Source organism: Protopterus annectens, chromosome 13.part0 (genome assembly GCF_019279795.1).
Source record: "Protopterus annectens isolate FY-2018-M chromosome 13.part0, PAN1.0, whole genome shotgun sequence".
In the NCBI taxonomy this organism is placed as follows: domain Eukaryota; kingdom Metazoa; phylum Chordata; order Ceratodontiformes; family Protopteridae; genus Protopterus; species Protopterus annectens.
The window spans coordinates 254644385-254662286 of record NC_056747.1 but is presented as its reverse complement, the minus strand read 5'-3'; the positions used below and the strand labels follow the sequence as shown (position 1 = coordinate 254662286).

At 42.0% G+C, this 17902-nt stretch overlaps 1 protein-coding gene across 1 annotated transcript in view; it reads right to left on the bottom strand.

Annotated features, from left to right (window-relative positions):
- Positions 1–17902, bottom strand: part of SBNO2 (strawberry notch homolog 2) — a 2660605-nt gene that overhangs the window by 1978699 nt on the left and 664004 nt on the right. The window contains exon 5 of the mRNA XM_044053813.1: positions 1257–1415. Coding sequence (XP_043909748.1) covers positions 1257–1415 — 159 coding nt within the window. The remainder of the gene's footprint in view (positions 1–1256; positions 1416–17902) is intronic.

Below are 17902 nucleotides of genomic sequence, written 5' to 3'. Positions count from 1 at the left end.
TGGAAGAAGCCACCAACACGGATCTGAAGTGGAGCCAAGGGGAAGCTGTGAGATATGACTGAGCTCGGTGAATCTCCGGCACCAGAGAAAAGCGTGGAGACCGGAGTCGAGATGAGCCCCAGGTCGAATCCAGCAGAGACTTGGTCAGGGACGCAACCACAGAAGAGCGGTTGGGAGACTGCTTCCTGGGCCTGTCCTGTTGCTTAGCTCGGGACTTTTCCCTGTCCCCAGACTTCTTGGTGGGAGGTTAAGTCGCAGAGGCTGGGGCGGAGGAGGAAGAAGAAACCTTAGAAGGGAGGAGGCCCTTCAGAATCAACTTGTTCCTCCTGTTGATCAAGGCATGGGGATTGAAACCCACACAAATTGAGCAGGAGGTCTCTAGGTGCTCTACACTAAGACAAAACGCACACAGTGGTGGCCATCAGAAGGGGGAAGCTTAAAGGGCCACACACACTGCACATTCTCTAAAGCCTGCTTAGGGGGTTTGGCCATGGCTAAAGGAACACACACAACAGGGAAAGAAAGGTGGGAAGGAGAAAGAAAATATTTTTTTTGTTGTTAAAGAAGCGACGCAAAGCGCACAGGAATAGAGTAGGGAAGAGAGACAGTAAAAGACACTAAGGAGGAGATAGGAGAAAATTTACCCAAAAAAGCTAACTTGATCTAAAGGGAACTTTGAACTGTAATCTGCGCTGCTGTCTCACACAAGCAGCAAACGAGACCTGGGTGGAGAAGGGAAACGGGGGGGGCATTATGGGCAGTGGAGGAGCTTGGATCCGTGCCGAAACCAGGTCCCACAAGTTGAAGATCAAATGAAAACAGCAACTTCAGATCTGTTGTCCGAAGCCAACTAGTTCTAGTGTTGAGTTGGATGGTCTGAATCATGTAAGATCAAAAGAAATTGCACAATACTGCCAACAATGGTTAAAAATAGGAATCACTACAAAATAGTTAAGAAATATTACAGTAAATGGTTTCCAACACTGAACGGTCTCTGTCCTAAAGAAACTACTTCAGGGAGGCAAACATGCTGACTTAAAAACAAAATTACAGCAGCACAGCAATGCTTACCATATGTTATGATTTAACAAATTATAAAATGGGTGACGCTGAAATATCAGTACTGTAGAAAAGATCAGATACAGATTATTTTTTTCACTTTTAAGATGCAACTATCCTTACCATAAAGGAGTGATTTGACTGTCTCCACTGTACTTTAATTAAGCAAAACAGTATTAAGGTGGCTGAATACTAACCTCAAATGAATTCTGCTGGTGGAGGTTTGCATCCCACTGCAGACTGTTTATCAAGGAATCTGCAGGGAGAAATTCTTGTGCATCTGCAATATCCGAAAGAGAGTCCGCAGGAGAAGAAAAGAGGGAATTGTTAGAGAGGTCATCAAAATATGAAGTGTCCTAAAAAACAGAGACAAAACACAGCTTTAATTTAACATGAAAATCAATTTTCCAACTAGACTAACAGGAAGCAATTATTTTAACACTTAAATGTAGGACATATAAAAAATACATTAAAGCCATCTGTGCAGGATACTCACTGCAACAACAGATCTATTCAGAAACTCTTACAGAAGTATAATGCTGACAACAGTCACCCATAAAACCTGGGCCACAGGATGCCACCATCATTCAATGCCTATGTCAGGATTCCACAAAAGATGCAGCATATAAAAAAAATCTCATTCACTCATTTCCCATTTAACCAATTTATCATAACAATAGTATATGCAGTGACCCTGTTAGAATAAAGCAGGTAATCAAAGAATGTGTGAATGATTAGGACCCTCCTTCTTACAAAGTAATAGGGCATGGCTAGCCCATCCATGTCTTGATGCAATGCAAAGCAAGCACTAGAGGTTAGCTGTAGACAGCAACAGATCTCTTAGAGAGGTCAGCAACAGGTGATCCTGATCTTTGGTGCCCATTTTTCTCTCGCTAATACTTTTCCTGAAAAACGTACCTATACGAGTTAAATCCTGCACTGGCTAGATCAGCAGATCAGTTTCCAAAGACTCTTGGCACCTTACATGTGCCCAAATCGTCAGTCAGCTTGAGCTGAGCTGACTAAAAAGGCAGGATTAGGGGCCAAGCACTTCAGAACTTTCTTGCCAACAGAGACTGGGAGGCTGAGCCTTGAAAGAACAATGCTAGGAACAAAAAGAAATGTCCACACACTGGCATAAAAAAAACCCACCAAAAAACAAGGGGGAAGAGGAGGGAGGAAGTGGTTACTGCAGCAGTGGCAATTCAAACATCTACTGCTATGGTAAGTTTGACTTGCATACCGTACTAAGCTCATCATACTGACCACTGCTGCAGTACCCTTACCTACACAGGTAGATTACCCTAGCTTACTACAATTCAGAGATGGAACGAGAAGAGTACAGGAGCCATTGGAGAATAATATTAACCAGGCCTGATCTTGAGCTACAGAAGGAATCAAGCTCATAGTGCTTTATAAGTGTATGTACAGAGGACAAAGTTGTAGCTTCTAAAATACCTCTACAATCCAACCCTTTACAAAAGTCACAGAAGACGCAAAGGCCCTGGTAAAGTGGGCCTTTAACCCTGCCTGGAATAATTCTGTTGTGGTAAGCATAACAAAAGGTAATAACCTTAGACCACCATTTGGAAACAGTCTGTTTTGGCACAGGTTGTCCCTTCTTACCTTCACAAGAAATTAATAATGCATCTAAAGATCTGAAAGATTCTGCTGATGTCCAAGGAATGGAGTGTCTTTTCTCCCTCAATTTTAGGTTCAGTTAAAAAAATAAGGAAACTGATAAATTGGATGTAAGTAAACTAGGATACTACTTTAGCCATAAAAAAAGAATTAGTTCTAAAAAAAATGGTCTCTGTTGAAAATGAGAGAGGGTTGACTCACCATACAAGTTTTTAACTCAGATACACTTCTTGCAGAGGCAGCCCAAGCAGTAAAACTGTTTTAAGAGCCTCAAGTCAGCCAGGTAAGCTGGAGCAAGTCTTAGTTCTCTAATACAATAAAATCCCAAGGAGGGGCCACCAGTTTTCTTGGAGGCCTCTTACACAACACTTTCAAAAAACATTGACACTACAGTGCATTGTAAGAGCAGCATCCATGGGCAGGCATGCTGAAGTGGCTGATAAACGAACCTTGACAGAGGAGTAAGAAAGGCCACAGGATAGTATCTCACACAAATGTTATAACACCACAGAACAACTGACTGAATATGTGCTGGTTATCTTGCGGGCATCAACTAGAAAATCTTTTCCATTTACTAATATAGGATTTTCGACTAGCATGCTTTACCATCTCCATTACCTGCTGCATGTCCTCATTAAATAGTGCCTAAGGGGAATTAAGACCTTATAACCCAGGCAATTCAGCTGAAGTTGATTTGATTTGGGGTGTATCAAACAACTCTGTTCTTGTGTAAAACGACCTAGTCTGTCTGGAAGTTTGTGGTAACTGTTCTTGGCCATTTCTAAATGAAGAGTGACAGTACAACTGTGTCCCACTTGACCACAATTGTAGATGTTCAAGTAGATCAATGTTGCAGTACTAATCTTTGCAGCCCACATCTGGCCAGATTTAGAGTCTTAGCATCATCCAAAGCAGACAGAAGCTGAATAACTGACATCTGGACACCAGGATACAAGAAGGGCATCTGTTGACACCATCTTCAGGTCTAAGCAGAGAAAAGCAGTTTGATGTCGGAGGACACCACAATCTCCCCAGCTGTCTGATCAAAGGAGAAGGGAACATAAGGGTAGTTGGGATGAGCCAAAGGGATTATACACTGAGGCAGAGTCAGAAATGGACCCTACATAGTTGAGGGTAGGAGGGTGGGTATTTTTTACTACAACACTGATCTACTTGAACTTCTACAATTATGTTAAGTGTACACAACGGTACTATGTTCTTCATAGTCAAAGCTGCAGCACTAATCCTTAGGAGATTCCCAAAGCTACTCTGCAGGTGGAGGAAATTACTGGAGGATATGGAAAAATATTTTGTAGTATGGCAGATGTAAACCCTTCCCAGACCCTAGAGACCCATCTTAAGTTATAGTGTCCAGTAAAGATTTAAGCTGAATTCCACGTGGCTGCCTCTAAGATGTCTCGAGTGGGAACTCCTTTGAGGAAAGCAGCGATAGTTGCCTCATGCCTGGTGGAATGGGGTCCAATATGGCCAGGAAGAGGATTTCCATGGTATGTGTAACAGAACCTGATGCAGTTTGCAATCCATTTAGAGATGGTTTGATTTGACAGGCTTGTTCCGTTTCCCCTCTGTCAAGGATACCAACAATTGGCCTGCCCTGTCTGTAGTTTTTGTTCTGTCCAGGTAGTATCTGATCTGTCTGTGGACATCCAATGAGTGCAGAATTCTTTCTGCTGTACTCTGTGGGTTTGAGAGTGGCAGATGGATAGCCTAGCTAAGGCTGAGTTCTGAAACCACCTTGGGCACAAATGGGTTTGTTCTGTGGGTTAACCCGTTCCTGTGGGAGACGGTGAAGGGCTCTATACACGAGAGCTTGCAGTTCAGAAATTCTCTGAGCTGAAGTAATGGCTATAAGAAAGGAGATCTTCCATGTGAGCATCTTGAGAGGTGCAGCAGTTGGCTCAAAAGGTGACAAGGTTAGTTTTTCCAAAACGTAGTTGAGGGCCCACACTGGGACAGGGTTCCTTCTTGTAGGGCTCAACTGAATCACCTCTTTTAAAAAGTTTCATGTGAGGGTGAGAGAAGAGTGATAAAGTAAACTAAAAGCAAGCTAAAATAGCAGAATCATGATCCTTTATGCTGGAATAAGAAAGCCTATGATTAAACAGGTGCGAAAGGTAAAGCAGTACTGAATTTGTCTGCTTGAGGTGTGTCGGCCATAACAGGTAGAAAATCTCTTCCATTTTGCCATGTATAATTTTCTGGTGTTAGATTTTCTTGCCTCCTTTAGAACAGACAACACTTCTATTGGGTAAGGCACTAAGGAGGGTGTCATGACCCAATACTCCAGGCAACTAGAATAAGAGATGCCAGGCTGGGGTGGAAGATCAATCCCTTGACTTTACCAAGAAGGTCTACGTCCTTTGGGAGCATGCAAAACTTCTCCTTGCCAAAGGTGAAGAGTAGAGAGAACCGATGTTGTTTGGGCCAGAAGGGGGCTACCAGTATCACTTTGGGCCTGTTGGTCCTGATATTTTTAAGTACCCTTAGAATCAAGCGTAATTGGGGAAAGGTGTACAGGCAGCAGTAGGTCCTGTGAATGACAAGACACCTATTTCTAGGCTCCCTGTAGCTGTATTCTGAAATAGAATCTCAGAAGTTGTTTGTTGTGGAGAGAGGCAAGCAGGTCTATACAGGGCATTCCGCACAGAGAAGTGAGATCCGGGAATACATCCCTTTTCAACATCCATTTGCTTGGATCTAGTAAGTCTTTGCTCAGGGAGTCTGCAAGAAGACTGCTGTGGCCTGGCATTACAATACTAAGAGTGATCCTCAAGAATGGGGAATAACATTCAGATCTTTCTGGTAAGGCTGCACAGCTGTTAAGACCAGGTCCCCCTCATACTGTGATACTGTCGGTCCAGATTTGAAGATTTCCTGGGCTTAAATGCTGTCAGGAAGCTTTTATGGCTAGGAAGACTACTAGCATTTTGTTAAGATTGATATGCAATTTCCTCTGTTGTGGGGACCAAATGCCTTGCACCTTTTAGCAGGCCTAACTGGACTCTCCAAGCACTAAGCTGTCTGTGGTGATGGAACTGTCTACCTGAGGTAGTGTGAAGGTTGCTCCTGTGTTCTTTTGTATGGTGCCCTACAACCACAAGAGTTCTTTCTTGAGGCAAGGGAGCAGGGACAGAAGGGATTCTAGGGATGGAGTGTTGCATCCAGACATTTTTGGGAAACCACTGGAGTTTCCTCAAGTGTAGCTTTAATAAAGGGGCCATCAGGATACATAAAGCAATGTACGCCAAGATCCACAAAAACTCTCTGGCTGAGAAACAGTTTCTTCAGGAAACCCATGTGCTGAAGAAGAATGTCTTTCTGTTGGGTTGAATCTATCAGGGCCCCCAGAAACAGGATTCTTGTTTGGAAAGTCAATGGAGACCACTGCAGGTTTAATAAGAGGCTCACTTTTTGAAAGCAGTCTACAAAGGCTGGATGGCATCCAGGGTCTCGGACGTGGATCTTCCTTGGATGAGACAGTCATCTTAGGTAGGGACAGGTGTGTACCCATAACATTCTGCAATGCGCTATTAGGGGCGTCAAGAATTTTGTAAAAACTCTTGGTGCAGTACAGAGACCAAATGGTAGAGCATAAATCGGGAAGTGGGAACACAAGGCTGAAAATTGTAGGTATTTTCTGTGACTGACTGCTATAGGAACATGACGCTAAGCATCCTTTAAACAGTGACCATGGATGCATCCTGAAAAATCATGGGTAACAGCTTCTGCAAAGCAAGCATCTTGAATTCTGGCACATAGAAGAATTTTGTTTAGCCTTGAATGATCCAAGATAGGTCTCCAGTTTCCCTCTTTTCTTGGGACCAGAAAGAACCCTCAATAAAAGCCTTGCCCTCTTAACCTGTGTAATCTCGCTATACAAACTGCTGTAGTAAATCTTTGACAACTGGGGGTAAGACGTTTTTGTGTTCCTTTGGAGGTCTTGGGAAGGCCAAAAAGGGTGGAATTTCCCTGAACTGGATAAAGTATCCCTTTTCTACAATGGTGAGGCCCCACTAATCCCTTGTGATGGTTTTCTTCTAGCTAAGAGGAGGGAAACCCTTCTTGCCAAGGGTGAGGGATGGACGGAGGGAGGGGCAGCATATAGTCACACCCATTCTCTGTGTAGAGTGTGCTCTTTGGTGGCGCCTGATCTCTGGGGCTGTTCTGTCTGCCATCTTCTGGATTACCTTGGTCTTTTTCCACTGGGAGGCCTACCCTTGTGTTGTCTAGGTGGAAAGGGACAAGATAAAGAGGGGTAGTTTGTACTGTACCTCGGGGTTGGAGATAAATTAAAACTGTCAAGGAATTCTACTTGTTTGCCTAGTTTCTCAAATACTTATTCAGCTGGAGGTCCAAATAGGAACTCTGTCTACTGGGGCATCCAATAATTGTGATTTTACATGGGTCTGACAGTGGCAGAGTTCTGAACCATGCATGTCTGTGGATAACTGAACCTGTGGCAGCTGCTCTGCAAAAAGCATCTAAGGCATCGTATCCACACTTCAAGGAGTGTCTGGCTACCTCAAGAGCTTCTCTAGGTATGTCCTGCACCTCCTTGTACAAGGTTCTATCAAACAGGAAATCAAGGTTTGAGATCATTTTATCTTGAAGTGATTCCAAGTATTTTATCATATAGAGCTGGAAATTTAAAGGTCTCAGCTAGGGTTGCAGAGGTATACATTTTCTTGCTATACTTGTCCAGTAGTCTGCCTTCCCAGTCATTTGGTAAGAAATAACTGGATGGTCCTTTGAAAATCCAGTTAGTGGATTCACTGGAGACCACAGAGGGATCAGCTTTGGTATTTTTGTAGAGATGCCTGTAAGAGTCTAGTGCTCTGTAAAATCTTTTGATTTTCTAGGCGCAGGTGGTAAGGAGTCAGGATCTAGGGCTATGTTCTCAAAATCATTTTTCAGTTCAATGTGTACTGGGGGAATAGTCTAGAGTCTACAAGAAGGTAGCTCAACAGATCCTGTAAAGTTTGTGTTTGGGTGAATTTTTTTTACCTTCCCAGTTAAAAGTTTTTTTTACTTTGTGTAATGCATCTCAAACGAAAGGTCTTTGGGTGGAGAAGCTGAAGACAGAATATCATTACAGTCTGCATCTGGGTAGGTCTGGAGTTGTAAATCACCCAAATAAGACAACTCTTCTAGGAGGAGGAGAAGGAAGACTCTTCATTCTTTAAAGTAGGAGGCTACTTCCCTTATTCTTACAGTTGAAGAAGCCTCAGAAGGTGGTCAAGAGGGTTCTCTGGATTTAATGAAGCCATAGATTCCTGTGCCATCCTGACCATATCCTGGACTTCAGGCCGAGACGTGAGGGCCAAAGCTAGAGGTGAAGCCAAGGGAGGAGCATGTTTCAGTTTGATGGACCATTTAACAGACGTGGCCACGAGATGTGGTCATCAAATCGCAACCGTAAGTTAGGGGAGACATTAGGTCTCCCTGTGGAACCACTTCTCAGAAGCTGATGCCTGTATAATGGAGGTAGACCTGAATGACGTGTGAGAGGTGGTGTTAGTCATGGGTAGACCGGTGCGCCTGTGGTGGTCTCCCGAAGTGTCACACCAGAGGTTTCCAGTCTAGCAAGTGCTGGTCTCAGGGGCTGCGAAGTTGCCTCACCAAGACCTTCAGTCAACTTAGGGGTTGATTTGATAATTTTTTCTGCGGCCTCCAAATCTCTAGTTTTTTTTTTTTTATCTTTTCACTTCTTTGGGATCACACTAACAGCCACTTGAGCAATTGAGAGACCTGCAGAAGTTGGAGGTTACAATGCTGCTGAAGAGGACAATGAGGACTCCACATGAGCTGCAAGAACCTTGGCTCTACCTTAAGGTTTTTTGCATGAAACTTTACAGATTGAGAGCAGTTAGAGATGTTGTGCAATGGCCTCAAGCAAAACAAGTGAAAATCTTTATGCAGGGTTTGCTTCTCTCACAGGACAAACAGTTAACTTTTATGAACACTAGAAAAGGAAAACTGTACTTGTCTGAAAGCAGAGGAACTCTTGAAATATGAACCAACTGACGGACTGCCAGCTTACAAAACATATGAGAAGCACATCAGACTGCACAGCTAGAAAGAACTGAAGTTGGTGCAGATGGATACCCTTCTTGTACCCTGATGTCCGGATGTCAGTCACTGAGTATCCACTGGCTTGGGATGATGCAAAGGCTCTGGAAATCAGGCCAGCTAAGGGCTTTTGCACAGTAGCAACAGGCTATGAAGAGCAGCCACTGCTGCTATAAGGCCAGAAGAAAGTCACCACAATGATCTTGGGGAGGATTACTTCTGAATGTTCAAAAGTACCCTGGACATCAGTGGAAAGGGTGGAAAAGCACAAAGGCACTTTACTGCCCGAGGAAAACAAATGCATCTGACTTCCGGGTCTTCCTGCATGCAGTCCTGGAGAAGAATCCTGCCAGATGATAGTTCAGAGAGGAGGGAACTAGGTCTACTTGGAGACCTCTTCACAGATGGATCAAATCTTTTAAGACCCCCGATCTAGTTTCCATTCGTGATTCTCCTTGCTTATTGATGTACCACAAGACTGTGGCATTGTGTGTAACAACTTGAAGAGGTCCCAGATACCAAAGATGATTCATGAGAGCACAGTACCTTGAAAACGTCAAGCATCTTTCTTATATTTATGTGCTTGCCTCTGTTCTTGTTGTCCCAGATACCTCAACATTTATCATTCTTGAAGATGTTCCTCAAGCAAAGTCAAAGGCATCCGTGGTGACCGACTGCTTTGAAATAAGCAGGGAGAAGGAGAGACACAAATTTAAAGATATTTGCTGTCTCCACCAAATGATTTTTCTTTTGACAAATCTCAGTACTGGGATTTGAAAAGACAAAGGATATTTATTGGTGCTGGGACCAGAGAGACTTCACATACCCACTGTATCTTTCTCACGTGGAGTCTTGTCAAAGGCATCCGGAGAATCACAGATGCCAAGAGACACAAAATATTGACTTATGCCCACACAACGAACAAAATCTAAGTGTAAAACCTTAGAAGCAAATCTAGATATCTATCCATTTTTCCCTGTGAAAGGAAAGCTCTTTGAACTAAGGTGTCTAGATGACACCCCGCTGACACAATCATCTGTGAATGAGTCAAATAAGACTTTTGAAAGCTCTCTTGGAACTGTAGCTTGTCCAACCAATCTCACCCAAGTGAGAACTTTCTGACACTTTGAAAAAGACACTGCAAAGATAAGCAAGTTGTCTAAATATGGAAAAATGTAGATACTCTATAGCCTGCAATGAGCTATAACTGGAGCTAGATAGTTTGTGAACAGTCTTGCTGCAGTGGGTCGTCCAAAGGGCAAGGCAGAGAACTGATAATGTGATTCAGCTGTACAGAAACTTAAGAAACAGCTGATGTATGGATGACTATGGATATGATGAGCATCTTTTAAATCCAGTGCAACCAGGTCTGAAGTTGCATCATTCTGAACTTGGGCACTATCAAAAACAGATTTGGAAAAGGCAGTTTCAGAACTGGTCTCCAAGCATTTTCTTTCTTCGACACTAAAGAAATCACCGAATAAAAACCTTTCCTTACTTGGGAAGGACAAACTGGTCCCATCACACCATGATACAGCATGGGATAAAGGACAGGTAAAAATAAGAGTCTGGTCTGGTGGATGAGGGATTACTCCCTGGAAAGGAGGAATTTCCTACTGTCATCCGTAACCCAGATGAATGACTTCAAGAACTCATTTGTCTGAAGCTATCTGTGGCCAAAGAGAAAGGTGAAGAGTCAGAGTTACTGGAACAGAAATGGTTAACCAGAGGTAGGGGTGGGGGGGAGCAAGGTCCCCTAGATAGTCAGAGACTTGAACTGTCTTTGGTATTGAGAGGTTCTATAATTTGGCTTGGAAGCCCTATGACATTCCTTCTTATATATCCATTTAACTGCATTATGCTGAAGCAGTCTATTTTGTTTTTTTTCTCCACCTGCATTTTGTTGAAACTGTTTTTGTTTTTGGTCCAGTTACAGAATCCGTAAGACATTTTGAAAAAGGAAGGCTGAGATTCCCTGTACCAACACATTCCTATAATCACATTTTTTCATCACCTCAGCAGCATAGGGGCCAACAACTAAATCACCATCTCTCGGAGGTTTGGAGATCACAACCAAACATTCTCAAAACAGTACCAGTGACCACAGCCCTAGAAGAATTATCACCACAGTCATATATACACTGTAAACATAAAGTAGTGACTTGTACAGCAGAAGGATACAAAGTATTTAAGCAGATTCTTCCTTACAAGAAGAGACCGTAGACAAAACATTCCTCAGTTTCACAATTAGTCAGAACAAGCTTAAGAGTCTGACAGTTCAAAAGTCTGAAAAATCAAAAAAGTTGCAAAAGCATACATTTTTTCGCTATACTCATCAATAATCTTCTAATCCTTATCAGAAAGGGTAGGAATGAAATTAACTAGATGTTAGCAGCAGATTTACTAAAGCTATAGCAACTAGGTCAGGTTTATGAGAAGTGTATAAAACGTAAATGATTGAGGGACTTTTAACATCATATCTGCTTTTCTGGAGGCAGCTGGCTGATGATCAGGAAAACTGCAAGCAGTAACACACACACCTCCTCCAAAGCTGACAGAATTGGAGGAATGGGCAACAGTTATGGAAGTTCCTTCTTTAAGGGCTCAGCCTTCTCCAAGGGCTCATACTACTGTCTGAGGGAGAGAGAGAAACCTCAGCATTCTCCCACTGAAAACACTGGCATATTTTGTAAATAGTCTCTCCCTTGGACGTTTCTCTTTCTCTGAATCAAAAATAGAGTTCTTCTCTAACTCTGAATCTGAGAAGACCCTATACCAGACTCCCTTCATCTTCCTGTCCTAATTCAGAAATTTTGAATCTCATTCAGGAAAAGAGATGTAGAACAGTTGTGTAAAATATTACTGTAGACCAATGTGTGTATATATCTAAGAAACTATCCAAGGGCTTGCAAAAGTGAAAAAATACTGAGCACATGTGAGCCTGTCATTTTGTAGTAAGCTGTTGAGATTTAAGCATGTATGTCTGTAAGGTCTGTTAATCAGTTTATATTTTATGATGCTGCTATCCACCATGACATATTTCTATGTAATAAAGCATCTGAACCAACTACCCCATCTGATAGTCATCTGTTTTAAGAGGGATGACTGAAATGGTGTCAGAAGTGGGATGGCTAAAACAACTTGCTGCCAGAAAAAGTTCCAGTTTCTCCAATTTGAGTGAGAGAGGCGTCCAGTTTGTATTGGAGAAATATAGAGGAGTGGATCATCCCTACTGCAAGTATAATTCGCAAAACATTCAGAAAAGAATTTCAGATGTTAAAACTTGCTCAAATAATTTCACATTCGTAAAATATAACAAGGCAAACAAATGCTCTAAACAATATTTAAATAACCCAAGATGTCTGATATTGATAGAAATATTTGAATTACTACAGAAAAAGTTTAAAATAACGTCTGAATTGCATAACACAAAATAAAGGGAAACTACCACATTTTCACTAAGCACGTATTTTCATATTAAAGATATCCGAGTTATCGGAAGTGTTCGTATGTTTGTGCAATATTAAAGTAAAATTTCACAAAGTACAGTATATTTTGAAGAGTTTATTGTGCATTTGAGTTTTATTACAAGCTGCTGAGAGAGCGTGTTCACACAATTACAAGGGTCATATTTTCAGTGTGTTTGTGCATACATTGTTGGCACAGCAGACTGATTTTGAAAAACCAGTGCACTTGTGCTTGACAATAATACTGCATAGAACTGGAGTGTGTTTGAGCAAGAGTAAAACATTTTCATACAGGCTGCATATGACCGTACAATGACATTTCTTCTACTTAATTTAGTTGGGTCAGAAAGCATTGAAAGGGAGCGTTCATTTGTGTATGCACCTGCTATCTTTGCAGGAGAGAGAGAAAACTGTCATACTGTTGTACCGGCTGAGTCAAGGGAAGACCCTGAGTGCTTAAAACGTAAATTTAGAGAAATGTGCAACCCCCAGATGAACACTACAATGGAAAGGCACTTTACACAAGGGATCAAAATCCGGGTGAAACTTTTGCAGCATATATAAGTGATTTGAGAAACAAGGTTAAAAAGTGCAGATTTAAGGGATGAGATGATAAAAGATAAATGTGTCTGATATTAAAGATGATACTGTGAGAAAGACTGCTTCGTGACAGTGATTTAACTTTGAATTAGGCCAATGAGATTTGTCAGATATAGGAGCTCAAAGAAAAGCACACAAATATGCTTACAAATGAGAAATGCATACTTCTAAAGCTCATGTTGATAAGTACACAGCACATGGTTAAAAGAAACAGGCCCAAGCACACGGCAGCAACTGCAGCCCCTGCAGCACTCACTGGTAAACCCCAGAGCTTTCCAGCAAGTTCCAGTCTCAGTGAAGCATAAGAGTGAGTCGGCAAACTCACAGCAAGGGCCCCAACCCATTTTCACTGCCCATTGTTATGATTTCCATGACAATCATGAGTCTAAAAGGGAAAAATACTTAGCTTTTGGTCAGCAATGCCACAAATGCAATAAATGGAATAATTTAAAGAGGTTTTGCAAATCAAAAGGCACACATTTTTTTATTAAAAAGGAATATTTCAAGAAACGAGTTGATCAACTAGAATGCTGTGACCCTACTTTTTATGCTGATGCTGAGTCAGTGCTTAGTGAAACAGTCAATGCAGTAGATTTATGGGCCAAGAATGAAGCATTTTGTACTGTTCGGATAAATGGCAAATCCATACAGCTCAAACCTGATATGGGTTCAAAGTGCAATCTTATGTCTACAGAAACATTTGCTAGAGTATGTGATGGTGAAAGGATTGATTTGGCAAAGTACGTGCAGCTTGTTGCTTATGGTGGTGATTCTAACTGAAGGCTCAGTTATGTTTTCATTTTACTCTGCTTGGAGAAGCTACGACTTGTTATTTTATGTGGTCAAGAGACAGGTCCAGTCATTGTTAGAGCTCAGAGACGGTTTGAAAATGTGACTGCTTTCATTTAAAAAGTTCACCAAGTTAGCTTTTTAAAAGACCACTATTCTAATTTCACACAGTATATTTTTTCTACTCATGCTGATCTTTTTGAAGACAAACTAGGCAAGTCACAGTTGTGTACTCCATGAAGTTGTACTCTGATATCAGCCCAGTTGTGAAGCCAGCCTGGAAAGTTCCAATAGCAGAGCTAGATAAAATGGTGCAACAAGGTGTGATTTGTCCAGTAGACGAACCAAATGAATGGGTATCTTCAATGGTAGCAGCTCATGAGAAAAGCTCAGATAACATTAGAATATGTACTGATGCATGACATGAACAAAGCACTAAAAAGACCTCATCATCCAATGGGTAAAGTCGAATAAGTTGCTGCTTTTATGCCAAATTTCACTGTTTTTTCTGTTTTACACGCAGAGAGTTAATTTTGGCAAATTCTGCTTGACAAGAAATCCTCATTGCTAACCACTTTCAGTACTCCATTTGGAAGGTACAGATTTCTGAGAACGCCATTTGGGATAAATTCTGCAAGTGCAGTCATTCAGAGTGCAATGAATCATTTTTTTTCTGTGTACCCCTGTGCTATTATAGTAGACGACAGATGGCATACTACCAGGAGGCAAAGGTGAAGCAGAGCATGACAGAAACCTCAGAAACATTCTGGAAAATGGACATAAAGTGAATCTTAAGCTGAATCATCAGAAATGCAAATTCAGGCTATGAGAAGTTACTTATCTTGGTGATTTATTTTACCAGTTCAGGCTTACAACCAGATCCTTCTAAGCAAACAGCCATTCTTGAGATACCAGCTCCGATAATGTTCAAGCCCTACAACGTCTTCTTGGTATGGTTAACTACATAGGCAAGTTTATTCCAGATTTGATTCAAATATCAGCACCACTCAGACAGCTAACATGTAAAGATGTATCCTGGTCATGGCTGGACCACCAAAGAGAATTTGATGCCCTGAAACAGAGAACTGCCAGTCCACCAACTTTCAGACACTGTCATCCAACAAGCCAGTTACTACTTCACGTGATGCTTTGAAATATGGTCTAGATGCAGTCATTCTACAAGAGGGTCAACCTGTTGCCTATGCGTCCAGAACTCTTACCCAAACTGAAATGCAGTATGCTCAGATAGAGAAAGAACTTTTGGCTATTCTGTTTGCATGTTCAAAGTTCCATGATTATGCTTATGGTAGACCTGTCCATATCGAAACAGACCACCAACCTCTAGTCACTATTTTGAGAAAGCCTATGCATATAGCTCCAGCCAGACTGCAACCCATGACATTGAGATTACACAAGTATAATTTAAAGCTTTATCTTGCTGATACATTACCAAGATCACCCAGAAACACCACTGTACAGCCATGAAAATGAGAACCTTGATTTTGAAGTCGTGTAAGTGAGAAATTTGTTTTCCACACGTCTTGATGAACTATACAGTCAAACATTCAGTTTTACAGCAGCTCAACCATTTTATTAAACAAGGATAGCCATCAAAGCAATGTAGTTTACCTCAATAAGTGCAACCTTATTTTCTGTACTGGCATGAGATCTTGCTCGACAATGGTATCGTTATGAAAGGTCTGAAAGTAATTGTTCCAAAGCCCTTGCAACAAGAGTACATTACTATCTTACATCGTGGTCACCCAGGAGCAGACTCTACCAAAAGAAGGGCTACAGGATTAGTATTTTGTCCTTCTATGTCACAAGATATTGACAGAGAGCTATCATCTTGTTCAGCATGTAATAGTACTAAGTCTCATCAACAGAAGGAACTACTTCAGCTAAACCAGATTCCTGAGCTACCTTGGTTGACAGTAGCCACTTGATATTTTCCAATGGAATGGTCAACATTACATGGTGTTAGCAGAATCTTATTCAAATTCGTTGAAGATTGACCTACTTCCTCATCTAGTGTCCAATACTGTCATTACTAAGATAAAGTGTCATTTTGCAGTTTATAGGCGTCCACACAAAGTTATTTCTGACAATGGCACACAGTTTACAAGCCAACAGTTCAAAAGATTTGCCGAAGAGTGGGACTTCACTCATGTCACGAGTAGTGCAGAGTATCCGCAGTCAAATGGTTTGGCAGAATGTGCAGTTCAAACTGCAAAACAGTTACTAGAGAAGTCAAAATTAGACAATAGTGATGTTTTCCTAAAGCTTTTGAATCTCAGAAATATTCCTTGTGATAAACATCTTGGTTCACCTGCCCAGAGACTTCTGTCAAGACAAAACAGACCCATGTTACCAATCAGTAGTCAATTGTTGGTTCATGTGTCGAGAAAGTAAAGTTGTGTACACTTACCATAAATATAGATGTTAGAGTGAATTCACTGTTGCAGTTCTAACAAATGGGTTATCTGGCTCCCGGTAGACCTCAGTCGGCCAGAATACTAAAGATAAGTAAAAATGACATCGGTTGCAGTCAGTTGTAAAGGACGTCAGGGGGTCCAATACAAAAGGAGGCAGCCAACTTCACTTCCTCAGTCTTTCTTGCCATAACAGTCAGGAGCCCCCAGAAAATAAGGCTTAAACCAAAAAAACAATTTGACAAATAAATTGAGCCTGTACCTCAGGAAAAGAGAATAGGAGAGGACCACAAAAAGGGGGAAGGAGGGAGAGAAACCACGACGGCAACAGTAAATACACTCAAACATCTACATTTATGATAAGTGTACACAACTGTACTATGTTCATCGTGTTTCACTGTTGCAGTCCTAACAAATGGGTTGATTACCAAAGCCCAGAGAAAAAAGGGGGGAGGAACCAACAGCATCAAGGGTTGGAGATAATGCCCTGCAACACTGCAGTGGCAAACCCTGCCCTGGGTCTGGAAAATAGAGGCAAATTATAATGTTTTCTAAAAGTGTGAACAGAAGACCATGTGGCAGCTTCCAAAATGTCTTTAGTAGGGACACCCTTTAAAAGGGCTGCAGAAGTGGAATCCGCTCTAGCAGAGTGGCTCCTAACCCCTTGAGGCAGAGCTTTGCCATGAAAGGAATAACAAAAGGTAATGCAATGTGCAATCCACTTAGAAATGGTTTGCTTAGAAATAGCCTTGCAGTGGGTTTCAGGGGCAAAACTGTAGGATCTGCGAGGATTACGAAAGAAGGTAGGAAGGTGTATGGACTGATTAAGAGTCAGGCTGGAAACTACCTTAGGCATAAAGGAGGGATTAGTCCTCAGAAAAACTATCTGCATGGAAAATGAGAAAAAGCTAAACGGCCAAAGCTTGCAGCTCCGAAACCCTCCTTGCTGAAGTTATAGCCAAGAGGTAGGCTGTCTTCCAAGAGAGAAACTTTAAATCTGTAGAGGCAGCTTGCTCAAAAGGAGGAAGAGTGAGTTTCTCCAGAACAAAATTAAGATCCCAGGCTGGAGTAGGTGTTCTTCTGGGAGGTTTTAAATTGCAAGCACCTCTGAGAAACATTTTCATGAGGGGATGAGAGAAAATGGGCTGTTCAAGAGAACAATGAGCAGAGATGGCTGAAGCATGGATCTTGACAGAGGAAAAAGAAAGACCACCCTAAATCAAATCAGCCAAGTATTCCAGGACCAGAAGAAGGGTAGACTGAGAAGTAGACTCTCCTCTAGCGTGCATCCATTGAGAGAACCTTCCCCATTTATCAGCATAGGATTTCCTAGTGCTAGGCCTCATGGCCTCCCTCAGTATGTCAACCACCTGTTGGGAAAGGGAGGAAGAAAGTGAAGGAGTTATACAATGAGCCATGCTGCCAAATGGAGAGACTGAAGATGAGGATGTAGAATGTTTCCCCTTTCCTGAACCAAAAGTTCTGGCTTCAGAGGAAGATGAGAGAGACTGCAAAGCAGTGGATACCAATGCTGTCTGGGCCAGTCCGGAGCTATGAGGATAGTCCTTGGACATTCGTCCCTGATCTTCACTAATACTCTGGGAAGTGGAGGAAGACGAGAGAAGGCATAAACTGATAGCAACGTCCAAGGGAAGGACAAAGCATCCACTTTCCAGGCTCTGCTGTGCTGCTGTCTGGTGTAACAGAGAGGTAGCAGATGGTTGTTTGAGGAGGAGAAAAGATCCACCTGAAGAGTGCCCCAACATTGAATGATGCTGTAAAAGACTGCTCTATTCAGCTGCCACTCGTGAGGCTCCAGGGTTT